Source organism: Camelus ferus, chromosome X, assembly GCF_009834535.1.
Source record: "Camelus ferus isolate YT-003-E chromosome X, BCGSAC_Cfer_1.0, whole genome shotgun sequence".
Lineage (NCBI taxonomy): Eukaryota > Metazoa > Chordata > Mammalia > Artiodactyla > Camelidae > Camelus > Camelus ferus.
The window spans coordinates 91,465,183-91,477,851 of record NC_045732.1 but is presented as its reverse complement, the minus strand read 5'-3'; the positions used below and the strand labels follow the sequence as shown (position 1 = coordinate 91,477,851).

Sequence of the window (12,669 nt, the reverse complement as noted above, 5' to 3'; positions counted from 1 at the left end):
TTAGAGGGAAAGCCTGGTTCCTGTGGCTTGTTACACAAGTCTTGTAATATTTCTGTCTTGCCAGATACAAAGGCCACTCATGCTGGAGATGCCCCTTACATTAAATGACTTGCATGATCCCCAGGAACTAATTTTGAGGAAAGGCACATTCTTAACTTGATCTCTCTTCTTCCCAGGGAATTCAATCAGTCATCTTCTGAAATGTCACCTCTTTCCCTACAAAGCTTCCTTGATTGACCAGAGGAACAAAGTTGTCTTCATTAACCTCATCCTGACCTGAAGTAAAATTCCATGAAAATGCCTTTACTCTTCATTCCATTATGCACTCCATTTCTTCCTGGCTTAGTGCCCAGCACGTAATAGCCACTTAGTAAATATTTGCTCTTATTTACAGAGTATTCACTATAAGCAGCCACTCTTTGATAGCACTCAGCATAATTGCAAATAATTATTTGTGCAATTATTTGCTTAATGACTGTCTTCCTTATTAGACTGTGAGCATCACAAGGCCAGAGTCGAAGTTTGCCTTATTTATAGCTGTACTCTTAACACCCACTACAATGTTTCAAACTTAAGACTAAATAAATATTCACTGAACAAAAGAACACCATGTATTAAGCACTGTTTATTCATTTTCTCACTTAATCCCAAAACAACCTGTACACTCAGTACGCTTATTCCTATTTTATATGTGAGCAAACTGAGGCTCAAAGAGCTACAATAACTTGCCTTAGGTCAGAGCCAGGATTCTGAGTATGTCCTCTTGACAACTATGGTATCCTGCCTCCCTCTTTTTACATCCTGTTCTACTATATATTAGCTGCAGCCTGGGAAAGTTTCATAAGTTTTCTAAGCCTCAGTTTTCTTATCTATAAATAAAGGAGAAAATGATATCTATGTTATAGATTTGTTATGAAGTTTGGTTGAGTTTTTATGTAAAACACTGTGGTTGGCATACAATCAATATTTAATAAAAGCTGCTGCTCCTGTATTGTTGTTATTGAATCAAATACACAGAAGAAAGGGACTGTAGCTGGGGAATGCCACTTGCTGAAACCTGCCTCCCCTGCAAAATAGCACATACCACTGGAGTAGTTGGACATATCTCTAACGGCTTTCTGTGCCGCTCTCATCAACCCTCACTCACCACATTCCATAAAATAGCTTGCACGTGAAAGTTGCTTTGCTTAAAATTCAAATGTCGAATAAGCAAAATATTTTAAAGTTAATTCTATTACACAAGCAATTGCTCAGTGTGAAATACTGCAACCTGCATGGCTTAAATTGAATAGCTCACATTATCAAGGAAATGGAGATTGGAAAAAGAAAATCAAGACTGTCCCCTAGCCTATTACAGAAGGGAATTTCATCATCGTGGATTTTTATTTCAACAGATGTAAATGGGTAGCAGGAAATAGAGCGGAGAAAGAAAATTTCAAATTAGGTGGCCAATTCTTTGTTGAAATACCTAGAGCAGTCAACATACACACAACTGCTTTATTTGTCACCTTCTGGTCTACTGTTTCACTGTAACTTCAGTTCTTGACAGAAGACTCTAGACATATTTTATTATAGAATACAGTATCCGTAGTTTTGCTTTCTGCAGTTTCAGTTACCTGAGGTCAACCGCGGTCCAAAAATATTAACTGGAAAATTCCAGAAATAAACAATTCATATGTTTTGAATTGCATGCTGTTCTGAGTAGCATGTGAAATCTCATGCTGTCTTGCTCTATCCCACCTGGGACATGAATTGTCCCTTTGTCCAGCATATCCCACCTGTTAGTCACTTAGTAGCTGCCTAGGTTATCAGGTCAACTGTCATGGTATCAGCAGTGCTTGTGTTCAACTAACCCTTACTTTACTTAATAATGGCCCCAAAGTGCAAGAATGGTGATCCTGGAAATTCAGATATTCTTACTGTGCTTAATTTATAAATTAAACTCTATCATAGGTATGCGTGCGTAGAAAAAACACAGTATATATAGGGATCACTATTATCTGCAGTTTCAGGCATCTACCAGGGGGTCTTGGAATATATCACATGGAAAAGTGGGGGGGATGACTGCCCTACAAACGTCCAACATTCTGAACCACAGTGGCCTAGGTACACCTAATTTCTCTGATGCAATATGGGTAGCTGAACTGGTTCTTAAGCCTGGCTGCATATTGGAATCATTTGCGGTGCTTTTAAATAACATTGATCCCTGGCCCTTCCTCAATTTCCATTCTGATTCAGTTGATTTTTGACAATAATTTTAGAGGTATCCTGCCTTAGTTTGGATCTCAACTTCTCTACTTATTATTTGGACAAATTACTCAACTTCTCTGTATTTAAGTTTCCTTATCAGTAAAATAAAAATAATCATAGAGTGGCTGTGAAAGTCAAGTAAGTCAACACATTTGAAATACTTTGAACAGTATCTGGCACACAGTAGGTGTTCCATAGTCTTAGCTATTAGTAGTAATGGTAATAAAATATTTCAATTATTATACTTTGGTGTCATGGAAGAGAAAGGAAGACCTGCAGAGTTTGCAATCCCAGGTGGAATAACAATGCCGAAATGGCAGCAGAAATATCTGTGCTTGAAGTTCATGAAAAGGAAATCTCTTCACTGTAAGATACTACTTTGAAGCAAAATCAGATGATTTGAAGTTGAGCTCCACCTGGAATTTGTCTTGATTTTATACATGGAGAAGTAAAAATCTAAACTGAGCACATGGTGCTAGAATAACCCTATTTATTTATACCATGCAATAGACCGTCATTGCTAGTTTCCCCTGGTTAAAAAAAAAATTCTAAGGATAGGACTTTGAAAAATCCAAAGTCATATTAATCTGCAAATAAATAGCAAGGTTGGGATGGTGGAGTTTATTTTCATACTTGTCCTCTAATTCCACGGGGAGGAGGGAAAATCCATTCTACTTGTGTGAGAGGGCAGACAGTACTATAGAAACTTCTCTGGGCTTTCTCTCCACCCTTGCTTTCTCCTTGGCATAGGAGGAGTGTTGACTTATCTGATTAGTAAGATTAGAATAAAAATAAGTGCTCATTCATGGCTTAAATTCTGCATTCTGGCTTTCAGGTCTGAATGTCCTCAGGTTGACATAACCCTTTCTCTCTTATAAAGTGAGCAGAGCTTAGTTAGGGCACAGACACTGTTATCCAGTGGCAGGCCCACAGGCTCACCTGGCTCTCAATTTCTAGCATCCGCTGAACTGGGACACAGGCCATCACTCTGAATGACACTGGCAGGTAAGTGGTCTGTTCTGTAGACTCAGACATTCCCATCTGTGGGTATCAAGGTATAGATTTGGAGCTGGAGATGGTAGGAAGCTTCATTAGGCCTTAAGCTCAAGCCATGTTCTTCAATCCAGTTTTACTTATAATAAACCTGATACCACATTTTGTTCCTCACATGGCCTTTTGTGTTTGTTCTCAGTTTGACTCAGAATTGTTAGGAGAAAAGCACTCACACTCTCAAACCTTAACAAACAGCAGAAGTAACTGTAAGAGTAACTGTTGACAGCTTTCAAAATGCTCTCCCCATTTAACAGATGTGGAAATTGAAGCTTCAAAAAAGGCTTCTGTGATTTGCCCAGGGTCAAAATACTAATGACAAGTGGCAAATCCAGTACTAAAATCGGCATCATCAGCATTTCTCTTCACTACATGTCTAAATATGCTTCTTTCTCTTATTAAGGTCAGGGAGGCCCTTACAGGCTTCAAAGTCAAGAATGACAGTTGCTTTAATAACTTTATTAAACCAACAGGAGAGAAAAAAAAATCCCCAAATCTAAGAATTCTTTTACTGTAAAATTGAGTTTTACCAACCAAAAACTGATTTTTTTTCAGAAAAGTCTTTACCTAAAAATTGAGAAATTGAAAGAGATCCTCTAGACAAAATTATGCAACAAAGTTTAAGTAACAGATAAAACATGATTATAAAATTTTTTTCCTATTTGGATGGAGTAACCTTAGGGTGGGCTGAGATGGAGGACAGGAACTGTCTCCTGCCAAGTAAGCAAGTGTCACAAAGACTTTCTTCTGTGATTTGCTGAACTGCTGGAGTTCAGCCATACAGAAGCAATTCCCTCATAGGTATTTCCCAGACTCAAACTCCTTTTCTAGTTTGAGATCAAAGGGCCCTCCCCTGTGCAGCAGGCAGAACAGATATGATACCTCATATACCACTGTGTTAGCTGGCTACAAATCATGTAATACAATTAGCATGGGGGAAGCCAGCTCCTCTAGGTTATAGATACACCTTCTGCAATACAAATGAATCAATCACATGCCACAGGCCTAGCCACCTTGAAATGATTATATAGATAATAGGTAACAATCAGTTCTGGTTCTGCTACTAGTTAATCGTGTGACTTTAGAAAAGTGCTTTCTCTGGCTTTCAGTTTCTTCATTTGTGAAAATGATGGAGTTAAATGAGATTGCCTCTAACTCTAAAACTATGATTCAATATCTACCACTAGCCTCTATATTACCAACACATAAGGCTGACTCACACTTTACGTCTTTGAGAGAAGAACTCTTAAAGACTGAGGTACAATGAAGTCACAGAATCGTTCCAAAGCTATTCCAATGGTTGGGGCAACTTAAGAGAGATGTATTTGCATTTTTCTATCTTGCTTCTTCTGTGTCACCCTCAATCTCCCATCCGCCTGAGAGTCCTTGAAGGTGAAAAATTTCACAGAGTTTCTATCAGAATTGAGAAAGAAATTCAGCTTATGTTTTTGATCCTTTAGTTATCAAGATATAGTTTTATTTTTGAAACTGATAATTAGATAAAAATGTCCAAAGGACTAAATAAACTGAGTAGGGCTATTAGTCTACTCTTTTTTCTTATTTTAATTCCATCTGAAGGAACAATAGGCTCTTTTTGTCTTTGGCAATATAATAATTCAGCGGACACGATAGAAATACCACACATCAAGATATAAAATGGTGGCATTTTCTCACTTTAAAAACAATCAATGCTTTCATTTGTGAACTTCAAAGTACACGTGAAATAAAAGTCTCAGACCTGTGAGTGTGAGGTAAATCAAAGGGCCGTCAGTATTGTAAAAGTTTCCTGGTTCATTGGCCCTCTTCTAGGTAAGAATGGAAACAAAAGCACTCTGAGGGAGATGACTGTTCATCTCATTTTTATATTTCTTTTCCAAGAGGGCTTAAACAACTTCCCCTGATAAATCATTCTAATATAGTTCTTCCTTATGTCTGACTGAACCTCTCCTTGCTGCTCTGCAGGCCTACTTCCTCTTGTTTATCTAGTCTTGGCAGTGCTGGAACTGTTCACTGTCTTACATATTGTCAAGTCTCATTCTGACTTGCAGAAATTCTAGAGGAAACCTTGAGAACTGAGTTAGGGGTTTATGATCAAGTTTAGATACTGGTAATAATCAGTTCTGGTTCTGCTACTGGTTAATCATGTGACTTTAGAAAAATCCCTTTTCTGGCTTTCAGTTTTTTCATTTGTGAAAATGATGGAGTTAGGCGAGATTACCTCCAATTCTAAAATCTGGAGGTCTTAATCATATCTTAACATTCCTGGTGATACTATTCCATCTTAGTCAAAGTTATTTCTTCTTTCTGGTTATTAGCACCTCATCTATAAAATGAAATGAATACGAAAATATATTAAGAGAAAGAATCACCATACTGATGCAAATTATTATTGAATTGAAGAGTATTCCTGAAGAACTTGAACTCTTGGGGTTCAATCATTACTGCAAATGGCAATGGTTGAAGATCCCTCTTTCCATACTGGGCATCGTATAATTAAGTGCAAATATAACTTTCAATACAGAACTATGAGAGAAGACAATAGAAATAGGACTATGTCCACATCTGGATGATCACTCTGGTATCATAACTATACCCAGATTAGTTGCCCACTCTTCCAGTGAGCTGGCACCTTCTTAGAATGCCAGTGTTGCTTAAAACAGTGCATTGGATTTTAGTCATCATCCTGTTGGCCTTGTTGACTCAAGGATTCTTCCACTTTAGTGGAAGTATTTAAAAAGAGGGTTGGTATCTCTACTTCTACAACAGGTGGATCTCAAACCAGGAGACAGCTGGCATTTTCTGGACAGGAACGTGCTGCTGTGATTTGACAAGGGTTTAACAATCTTCTACTCTTTGGTCATGGAGCATAAGCTGAAAAAGGGGACTCTCCATAATCTTAGACAATTTATGCAGCTGCAGAATCACCAAAGGAACATTTCCATGGGGAAAAGGTGAAATTTAAGAGCAAACACACTGAAGAATTCTGAGCTCACCTTACGATAAAAGCTGCAAAGCAGCCAGATCCACATAGAAAGAATCTGTGGCCAAATACTGCAGTAATATCTAATCCAGGTTACTGATATACTTCACAGAGGAGGAGTTGGAACAGGACACCCAACTCCACCTATCAGTTTCTCTTGGGTGCTCATGAAATTTCACCTAGTAAAGAGACAAAGATTCCATTAGGGACAGGTATTCTTTTCACAAGCCCCTGGGTTCGATGTGTGGCTGCTCTAAAGGATACAGTCTCACGAATGTCTAGAGTTTGACCTTTAGGGGCAAGCGAGGCAGTCAGTTGATCAACATGAGATACCGAGTGCCCAGTTTTGTGCACAGCTCCACCCTGAGAGTGACAAGAAAATCATAGAGTATATCTAGGCAAAGGGAAAGCAATTCTTCAGCCAGATATGTGATCAATCAACAAACGTTTCTTAAACATCTATGGTGTTCAAGACACCGTGTCTCTACCAAAAGACATAAGAATCAGGGGCCCTTCCAGTCAGGGGATGATGACTGAGTTGAAAGGCTAAGACATATTTGTATGAACAGATAACCAATAGTTCAAGGTGGTCTATGATCAGTGTCGAGTGATTCATATGAATATAATGACCAAGGGGTTTCAGGGGTACAAGTGAACAATTCTAACTGGGGTGATCCAGAAGGCTTCCTGGAGAAGGCAGGATTTGTACTAGGTGCTGTCAGTTGGACATGATTTTGACAGGTAGAAGAGGGTGAGCAGGCTAGGCAAAGGAAATGGCGTGAGCAAGGTCCCAAAGTAGGCAGGCCTAGTGCCTGTTTGGAGAAAGGTAGCAGACTACATTGGCTGAAATAGAAGACTTGTTTTGAGGAGTAGCAGAAAAGAAATCTGAAAAGAAGGAACCATGGGATCTCAGAGTTTGAAGGGATCCTAGAGATGATCAAATCCAAGCTTTGCTCACCTTATTCTCACACAAACACATTTTTCCCTAGTGTGCCACCAATGTTTAATATGCACTTTAGTAATGGGTCCAGATTCCTAATATCTACAGATATAGTAATTCTGGGATAGTCGTTAGAGAAAGGCTTTGGAGTTGGAAGCCTGTTTAAACCACTTGCTAAATGTTCACTCTTGGGCAAGTTCATTTATCCTTTATTTCTTCACCTATACATGTGGATAATAGTAGACTCAGGGTGGAGGTAGGAAGAAAAGGAGAAAGAATGCTTGAAGGGGACAGAAGAGGAAGAGGACTCTGCAAACTATATTGCCAAGGAAAGCATAAGTAGAAAGAATTCAAGCAAGAGGAGGCTGTTAACAGCATCAAATGAAGCAAACAGATCAAGGTAGCTGAGACCTGTCAAAAGGCTACTGACTGTGACAATTTGGAGGTCACTGGTGACCTTTAAGAGATCAATTCTAGTATAAGAGGAGAGAGGCAGTTTGTAGAAAAAAGTGAGGTGGGAGGGGTGGGAAAGGAAGAAGAATAGAATGTGTAGTGAGGAACTAGAGCTGCAGGCACAGACCCTGCCTTCATCTGTAGTGACAGGAGACGGAAAGAGATGGTTTTGATTGAAAGGGGTCACAGGATTGAGTGATGTAATGGATGGATGTGTATCTCAGCTTAGAACTGAAATGGCTGGTAGCTCCTGTAAGGACCTCCAACTGTAGCTTTCCTCCTTGCCAAGATGCAGGGAATGGTGATAAAGGAAGAAGGAAGTTCCTACTCAAAAAATATCTTCTCTCTTCCTTTCGTCTAGCACTGCATAGGAAGAAAATATCATTATAAAGCAATCTGCCCATTTATAATACCATAAGATTGCCAGCTGAACAATTATGAGACTCCCTGTATAGTAAAACCTTATTAATTTGGACTACAGTAATTTGGAATTTGTGATAATTTAGCCTGGGCTGGAGTTACTTTCATACTACTTTTAAAGAAAGGGTTCACTAAGCAAATAGTATGAAAAAGATTACAAGGGAGCTAATTTAGTCTGCTAGGGGCCTAGCTCACCTATTTTTAAGAACATACTGTTTTTTAAGAACTTAGGCATATTCATTATTTGAATGCAAATTGATTCTAATAATTATAGATTAACATAACCTACTGCTAGAATCCTATATCTGCAACAGTTACTTTGCTCTCACTGAATATACTCATTAGAAATAAAACTGCGATTCTTTAAAGGTGGTTCACAATTCAGATTAATGCATACTCCTTTTTCCCACCCTCATGAGTTAACTGAAGTTCAGGAGGTATTACTATAGACCAGCACATCACTTACTACGAACACAGCAGAAAAACTAATAAGTAATCAAAAAAGGCATCAGAGCAGCCAAAATAGATGTCTTAAAGTTGATGCCCTAAATCCTGCATCTCTCTCCATAGCAGGTTCTCTTACAGCTTGATTTAAGTCTCACTTAACATACTAATTTGACACATCAACTTGGAGAGCTGGCTGTTTTTGTTTGTTTGTTTGAAGTTCATAACTGATTAGAAGGAGAAAAAGGGCTGTTACATGAAGGGACACTGAGAGAAACTAGAAATGACTACATACTGCAGAAAGGAAACAGGACATGTACAAAATGTGGCTCTAATAACTAAATAGCCACCACAGTCTAGGACAATTTAGAGTTAAAAGGCCTATATTCCTTAGTAAACCCATAAAAGTATAATAGAGTACTATAGCACAGTACAATGACTAATGACTGGAATTATGCCTTTAAATGATCAAGCAAAGTTTAGATTTGTTGAATATATGCCTCAAAAAGACAAATAAGTTTATACACATGCACATGCACACACACAAGCATGATTTGTATCCATAAAACCATTACGGTTTTTAGGTTAACCAAACCTAAAAATGCAAAATGCACTGATGCTTAAAACGATGGAGTTCATAATATTATATAATGATAACGATAGCAAAATAATAGCAACATTTATTAAGCGATTTATTAAATGATGAAGTATGTGTAGGTTATCATGCTAAGCACTTTACCTATATAATTTCATTTAACTCTACTAACAATCCTAAGAGGTTTTAGTATCATTTCTAACTTTACAGTTGAAGAAAGTGAAAGTGAGAGAGGTTAAGGAACCTGCCAACCCAGGCCACAGACAGAGAGCTGGGATTACAACTCAGGCAAGTTACTTGGCTGTATACTATGCCTTTCCAATGCCCCAGAAAATACAGCTCTCTAAAAATCACAGTTTTCTTCAGGGCTCCAGATAGCTAATGCTTTACTGTAATTTTGTTCTCCAAACTTGTATTTAACATATATCTTCATTTATAAGCAGAAAGACCTATGATCTGAGTCAGGTTATAATATTGCGTGTTTGCAAACATGTTCCATGTTATAAGCTGAATGGGAAATGGTAAAAAACAGAAGAAAACAAGACCAAAAACACCATGAACATGTCTATTAGTCTCATCCTAAAATCTCAGATCAGTCTCAATACACTATGGACACTATTCTCAAATAAATAGCCAAGTAACAAAGAGATGAAATTTTAAAATATTAAATGACCAGTTAAGATCTGCTTCTCCCATTGTTTCCCCACTTATTTAGAGAAATTTAACATAGGCCAATGGAGCAAGAATGATGGGGGGAATTGCAGGGGATGCCAAAAATTCAGTTGGTTGTTATACAGGATTTAGGAAAATCTGTTACTCAGCTGTTCTAAGAGAGCTATGAGGGCATAGAACACATGCGAGCATAGTGTGTACTAGGAGAAACGGTGATGGGGTGGGGAGAGGCAAATATATGCAGTTATCCACATTAGAAGTAAAAGTAAGGGTACCCAGCACTTGTACATACAAAGAAAAATGTATAGTGACATAATTCATTCATGTAATTCCTTCTGCCTAAATCAATGTTCTTTACTCACCTCTTCTTGTCTTAAACCTACCGATTCAAGAGCCAGCTACAAACACCACTTCTGCTATAAAGTGTTCCACAATGCCCAAGGCTGAATTAAACTCTTCCCTTGTTTGTGCTCCCATTGTTTTTGTTTTTCCTTTTACACACTTACTACAGCACTGATGATACTCTATCTTATTAGAATTATTCAAGTGTTTGCTCTTTCCACCCTCTATCCCACCATGAGTTCACCGACAGCAGTGGACTCTTTCTCATTTCTGTAGTTCCTACAAATCCTAGCACAGTACCCACTACATAGTAGAGTCTCGGACAATGTTGACTCAATGGCACTGGCCTAAGAGAATGGGTTATCGCCTAGCTTACCTGAAGGAGCATTTGTTCTCTTTCTTTTCTTGCTTGACTCCCCTCCATTCTCAAGGAGGCCTTCTGTGACCAGAGGGCCACTGGCACTACCAAACTGCAGGGGCTCGTTGTTGTTGGCAGGGTCAAAGGGCAGCTGGTTCAACCCTAAAGAAGAAAAAGAAAGCCAAAATCCAGACTCCATTAAGGACTGGGATGTCTCCAGATTTCATTATGAGCCACTAGAGGAAAACTCTGTATCTTAAGAGCCTAGGAGTAACAGGTTAATTTCTTAAAGCCATTTGCCCTCTGCAGTTTTTACAGATCTTTTTGACAAGTACAGAATTAAAATGTAGGCTCTTAATAAACTGTGGCTCTGTCATTTGTAAGATCCCTCCAGTTTCTGGGAAATTAACATTTTTGGCCATAAGCTGTCAATTATCTTCTACCTCCTCCCTTAAAGAATTAGGACCCTCTTTAAATGTGACCATAGTTGGACCCACTCTTCCTTTGAAAAAGTTTGACCACGTATTTCTTAGATTATCTCTTGACATTTTTTCCCATTCTTTCATCACAAGGGTTGTTGAATTGATGCAGATGTAATCATTAGACTGTCCTGGTGTCAAAGTCACTTCCAAAGATAATATAGAGGTTTCCAAAAGAGAAAACCATAACTTCATAGCAAACTAGAGAAGGAAACAAAGATACGGAACGCACAAGGGGGTTATTTAGTAGTTGGAGTAATGTGGAGTTATGACCTAAGTTTGAGTTGTGTTAATCCCATCCTCTTCAGGTGATCTCAGAGTATGGTCACTTTATTACTAGTCTCTTTACTAGTTGTGCCACACCATATAAAAATGGCAAAAGGCATTTTTCTATTCCCAAGTCTTACATGTTTCAGCCTGGGGTGAGCAGAGATACTTTCTTACTCCTCTGGCAGCAGCGCCTGGAATTTCAAGTGTTTCCATGAAAACTTCATGAAATGTGGAATCAAAAGCTTTGTTAAAGACCAAAGTTAGGTGATCTCTCCTAAGCTTTTTATCCACTAGTCCTCTAATCCTATCAAAAGGGTAATCAGGTTGGTCTGCTATGGCTCACTCTTCAATTCTCAATTTTTCTATGGCCCACAGCTGTACAATTCTTGAGGTAATATTGTAAAATGTCAGTAAAAGCTTGGAATCCAGTCAGCTACAGGTCAATCAAGTTTCAGTAAAAAGAATGCTAAGGTTCTAATAATATGGCTTTACACTATTGTTTTTAATAAAAAGTATTCCTATGCTAATGTTTTCACCCTACGTAAAAAGTATCATTTCTTCAGCAATCAGATTCCACTTGGAACACCTCCATTAAATGTTTTCTGGGACTTAAAACATTTTTCCTTTACATCATCTGAGTAACTAAGTGAAAGAATGAAAAGTTGCTTCTTTATCGCAAGTCAACCATTTACTGCATCATATCCATGTCCTATTAAATCCCTACCATGACTAGAATTAAAGAAACAAATACCAATTGCTACACTCAAGAAACATTCAGATCATGACCCATACTATTTTCAAAGACTAGATTTTATATAATTTACAAATGAAGATTTTTATTGCACTTGAGCAGTCCCAGAATCAAATGTGATTAGTGTACTATTTCAAAACTTTTCTTGGTATTTCTTTCTGCAGTATCATACTGACCAAAATAAGTTCCATGGAAGATAGACTAGTACAGTGGAAATAGTATGTGCTTGGGAGCCTGACAGATTGGGGTTCAAAACCTGGCTCTGTCCTTTACTATCTGGGTAGCTTCTGGCAATTCATGTAATCTCTCTTAGTCTTACTTTCATACTGTGTAAAAGGGAAATGATAACATTGCACAGGGTTGTTGCTAAGATAAGAATATATATATAATTAAAACAAACTTTTCTCCTGTAGGTTTGAAGTTTGTAAGCAGCTCTTCCAAGAAGGATATTCTCCACTGCACTCCCTCCCCCCTCCACAACTGTATTCCTGCTGCCTAGCAATGTGCCTGGCACATAGTGAGTGTTGAGGAATGAATGAATACTCCATAGGGTGGGGGTAGGTGACTCATTCTATTAACTCATGTAGTTAGAATAAAGACTGACAGCTGATAATCAAGAATTAATGACACAAACATTCTGGTGCTGATTATATCAACATTACTTA

The 12,669-nt window shown here is 38.2% G+C and overlaps 1 protein-coding gene across 11 annotated transcripts in view; it reads right to left on the bottom strand.

Annotated features, from left to right (window-relative positions):
* ENOX2 (ecto-NOX disulfide-thiol exchanger 2) overlaps positions 1-12,669 on the bottom strand; it is a 247,505-nt gene that overhangs the window by 133,799 nt on the left and 101,037 nt on the right. For 7 of the 11 annotated variants that reach the window (XM_032475872.1, XM_032475873.1, XM_032475882.1 and 4 more), the window contains one exon: positions 10,523-10,666. The exons of 3 other annotated variants lie outside the window; for them this stretch is intronic. In XM_032475872.1, the coding sequence (XP_032331763.1) occupies positions 10,523-10,666 (144 nt within the window). Of the gene's footprint in view, positions 1-6,293; positions 6,460-10,522; positions 10,667-12,669 lie in introns of all 11 variants that reach the window. One more of the 11 variants, XM_032475877.1, reaches the window with a different exon arrangement.